The 4028-nt window shown below is 38.5% G+C and overlaps 1 protein-coding gene across 1 annotated transcript in view; it reads left to right on the top strand.

Moving 5' to 3' along the window:
- The window catches only part of LOC101862437 (tetraspanin-33), a gene marked incomplete in the record, with an annotated part of 13502 nt that extends 11822 nt beyond the window's left edge, over nucleotides 1-1680 (top strand). Inside the window, 1 exon segment of the mRNA XM_005105984.3 lies at nucleotides 426-1680. Coding sequence (XP_005106041.2) covers nucleotides 426-494 — 69 coding nt within the window.
- Between the last annotated feature and the right edge of the window lie 2348 nt (nucleotides 1681-4028).

Here is a 4028-nt window from a genome sequence, read left to right as displayed (position 1 = left end):
TATATATATGGACAATCTGTTTTGTTTTAGTAGGAGTTTAACGGCACTAGCAACACAATAAGGTCATAATATTTAATTATAAGTGCCGAAGATTAGGAGTACTTACTACAAGAGAGTAACAAATACACAAAAAAAGGAGGAAAGATAAGGACGATAGGTGTTTGATAGGAAAGATAAAGCCGATAGATTACATGTTTGATGGGAAAGAAGGAGCAAACCACAGCCGAGCACCCTCAAACCACCCACACATAAAAAAGTACATACGTTCTCTCGCAGGGAAGAGTCAGCCTAAAGGTGAGTACTACAGAAAAATGTACTAAGCGGAAATATACAGCAGAAATAATTACACAATACATGTTTGTACAAATGTACTAGCAACGTCTGTTTCTCTGATTGTCATAATATATTTTATTTATTTATTTCAGATGTGTTCTCTGATCCTGGCAAATATTGTCGTGAGGAAGATTGTGTACCACCGGAAGCTGATACCATGACGCCATCGCTATTCAGAATAATCTACTGATTTACTTGTTGTTCACGATACCAAAAATTCATACCATGACGTCTTCATCGTTGTCCAGAATGACCTACTTGTTGACGTTACCATATCATACGCATGACATCATCGCCTATCAGAACGACCTACTGGTTTTTTGTCCACAGTGTCAAATCACACTATGACGTCTTCAAAGTGGGAAAAAACCCCCAACACATTCATATATACATGTACATGTACATCTGTAACTGGGGAGAGGTCAGAAGGTGTTCTTGTGAGATCGACATTGAAAAGTCGATTATTGTTCAAGAAAAGTGCCGGATACTTTTGAGGAAACCACACCAGAGCACCCGCCAACCACCCACTCTCAATAGACATTTTATCATTTTTCAGGTATTGGTTATAGTCTGCAATGCTATGTAAATCCAACTGACACCTTCAGGAATGTGTTGCTGAATCCATAAAGCAGAATCACAGAAAAGATACATTATTTTCTTTTTTGTATACATTAAACCTTTACATACGATAATAATTATGTGTACCCTCAGGTTATCTGAGTATGATTCCTAACTTTATTGAGACAAAGCAGTGGAGTCAAATTCTGAATCTTCAGATCTACAATGTACAAATACACCAGTGTTTCATATAAACATGTATCATTATTATCATCATTACCGGTATTATCTATTATATTATTCATTTTAAATTATTTATTAAATTCAAATTCTTTTTTTCCCCCTGGTATCACTGTTCTTGTGAGAAACAGGCTACAAAGGCAGGGGTAGAACACACAAAACTTGAATGGATGGCATCAAATAGGTCTGCCAAAAGAGTAATTTTACAATAGAAGCCGCCCAAAATTGTAGATCCCTTTAAATTCTAATGATATAAGAAAAAGTAAACAGTAAAGGTAAAGTAAGTCCTGCTCTTGCACAAATGATCTAAATACAGTTAAAATCCCTCATGATGGCCGGCCACTTGGGTGAGGCGACTACACGTACATGGTTAATAAGCAAACATCTGTGCATGGAGTCCAACTTCCTGAATAGATCTACGTGGCTCTGAGATATTCTGCACTGCACACCCACCGTTGTTGTTTGAGTAAAGGGTAAAGAGAAGCACATGGGCATAGTAAATGGCCATTTAGTGCTGGGGTAAAAAAAAGGCAGACATCATGTTTTTCTTTTTTTAATTAGTGTTTTACGGCACTTGCAACACAATAAGGTCATTTAAGTGCCAAAGATTAGAGGTGTCACAAGAGAGTAACAAACACAAAAAAGAAGGAGCAGAGATAAGGACGATAGATGTTTGATAGGAAAGAAGGAGCAAACCACACAAAAGCACCCACCAACCACCCACAGACATCACGCAAGAATAGTAGTAGGAAAAAAAGAAGAAGTAGGACTTACATACATGTACTACATCAGTGGCACCTTCCAACAATAGGCAACACCCACTGAAAGGTCAAATCTCACAATGCCAAAATGTGATAAGGCATGATCTGAACTAGTTAGTGATTTCATTTTCTGATAGTTTTGCGCAGGCTTTTCCAGTGGTCTCCCAAATGAGACTGGTGACATTGAGTAAAACGCTTAAAGAGAGGTGTCATTTCTTATAAGTCTTCTATTCCCAACCATTTTCAAAAGACCAGGCAAGGGTGACACGAGGCTCTGAAAGTTGTCTCTAATGATTTTATTTGTGTGCATGAGAATACACACTGTAGGCCTACTTTCCCCCAGTCAAAAACTATCAATCAATTAAATTGTTTACGTATGCCACAGCCAACAAAACATATAGTTGCAACTGCAACCACTGTTCATTAGCAAGCTGTCTAAGTCAATTGTACTAAGCCCATGCCATTGAATATGTCCTTTCTTGCTTTTTTATTAACATTTAAAATTTGAATTTTTAAAAAACATTTCTTACGCATAATATATGCAATCAACACCACAGATTAAGATCTACAATACAATTTACAACAAGAAAATGTTCAAAATTTTGGGCTTAGTGCATCTGAACAGCTAGCCGTCACATTCTATTATTAATTTATATGTATGGTGTTTCTTGCATAAAATATGTGTCAGTCTGTAGCATAACGAAACTCGTACTAGCTAATTGATTTTGATAAGAATAAGATGGACATGTTACTACATGTATTACTATTAATGTTTGGTTAACTGTTTTGCTGTCATTGCAAATTTGTAATAATTGTTGTATTGATAATGATGGACATTGTGTTAATGTTATTGTTAAAGTTTAATCAACTTTTTTTGCCGTCGTTCCACTTTTCCGATTTTGAATAATTGTCGTGTTGATAATGATGACCTTGTGTTATAGTTATTGTTAATGTTCAGTCAACTCTTTCGCTGTCATTGCAGATTTTGAATATTTGTTGTGTCGTACCACTATCATCATCATCCGGTGCCTTGTCGACTGGCATGGGCGATCATGGACCTCCACTTCACTCTGTCTTGCGATGCAGCAGTGGTGTCTGTTGTTCTTGCTGCTCCTCCTATCCATGTTGTCATCTTGTCCATTATCTTTTCCCTCTGTCTGCCTCTACCTCTCTTTCCATCAAACTTGCCTGTTGTTACAATATACACTATACACTTCATTAATTCAGCTATTTACTCACTTAATTTCCTGTCTTCTCTTAAACATGTTGTATTATTGGTGACTTTGTAGGCTTCTTGTGCAACGGACACCACTAGTTTATCCGCGACATAGAAAAGATCCTTGGGTAGAAGCAGGTTGCAGACCAAACAGGCAGGGTGAAGAGAGAGAGAGAGAGAGAGGGAGGGAGGAGGAGAGAGAGAGAGAGAGAGAGAGAGAGAGAGAGAGAGAGAGAAGGTGAATAGAGAGATGGAGAGAGGAGGGAAGGAGGGGAAAGAGAGAGGAAGAGGGGAACAGAGAGGGGAGAGAGAGAGAGAGGGAGAGAGAGAGAGAGAGAGAGAGAGAGAGAGAGGGAGAGAGATGAAGGGAGGAAAAACAGAGAGAATAGGAGGGAGGAAGAGAGACTGACTGAGATAGACTGAGAAAGAGAGAGAGAGGAGGAGGTGAAAGAGTGAGTGGAGGAGGGAACAAGGAGGGAGGAAGGGAGGGAGGGGAAAAGGAGGGAGAGACAGACATACATACATACATACATACAGAGAGAGAGAGTGTGTGTGTGTGTGTGTGTGTGTGTGTGTGAGAGAAAATGAGAGAGAGAGAGAGACAGAGAGAGACAGAGAGAGACAGAGAGAGGGAGAGAGAGAGATCTGAGGTTAGCGGAGCAGAGATTCAGCCTGCATGTCGCTCTGGAATTGGTTTGCTTGGTCAGAAAAAGGGCAGAAAGTAATACTGTGATAGGAAATTATCGGAGACGAGAAGCGACAAAAATGACACACGTTCAGAATCGTTCTCGTCTTTTGCTTATTTAGATCTATTTGTTCATCTATTTTATTGTCTTTTCTTTTTTTTTACTTAAAAAAAAAAAGATTTATTCTTTTATTTTTTATTGTCATGGTGAGTTTTATTCCTGTAACATGTTTGT

Source organism: Aplysia californica, unplaced genomic scaffold (genome assembly GCF_000002075.1).
Source record: "Aplysia californica isolate F4 #8 unplaced genomic scaffold, AplCal3.0 scaffold00505, whole genome shotgun sequence".
NCBI classification, from domain to species: Eukaryota; Metazoa; Mollusca; class Gastropoda; order Aplysiida; family Aplysiidae; genus Aplysia; species Aplysia californica.
This window is presented reverse-complemented; position numbering and strand designations above follow the sequence as displayed.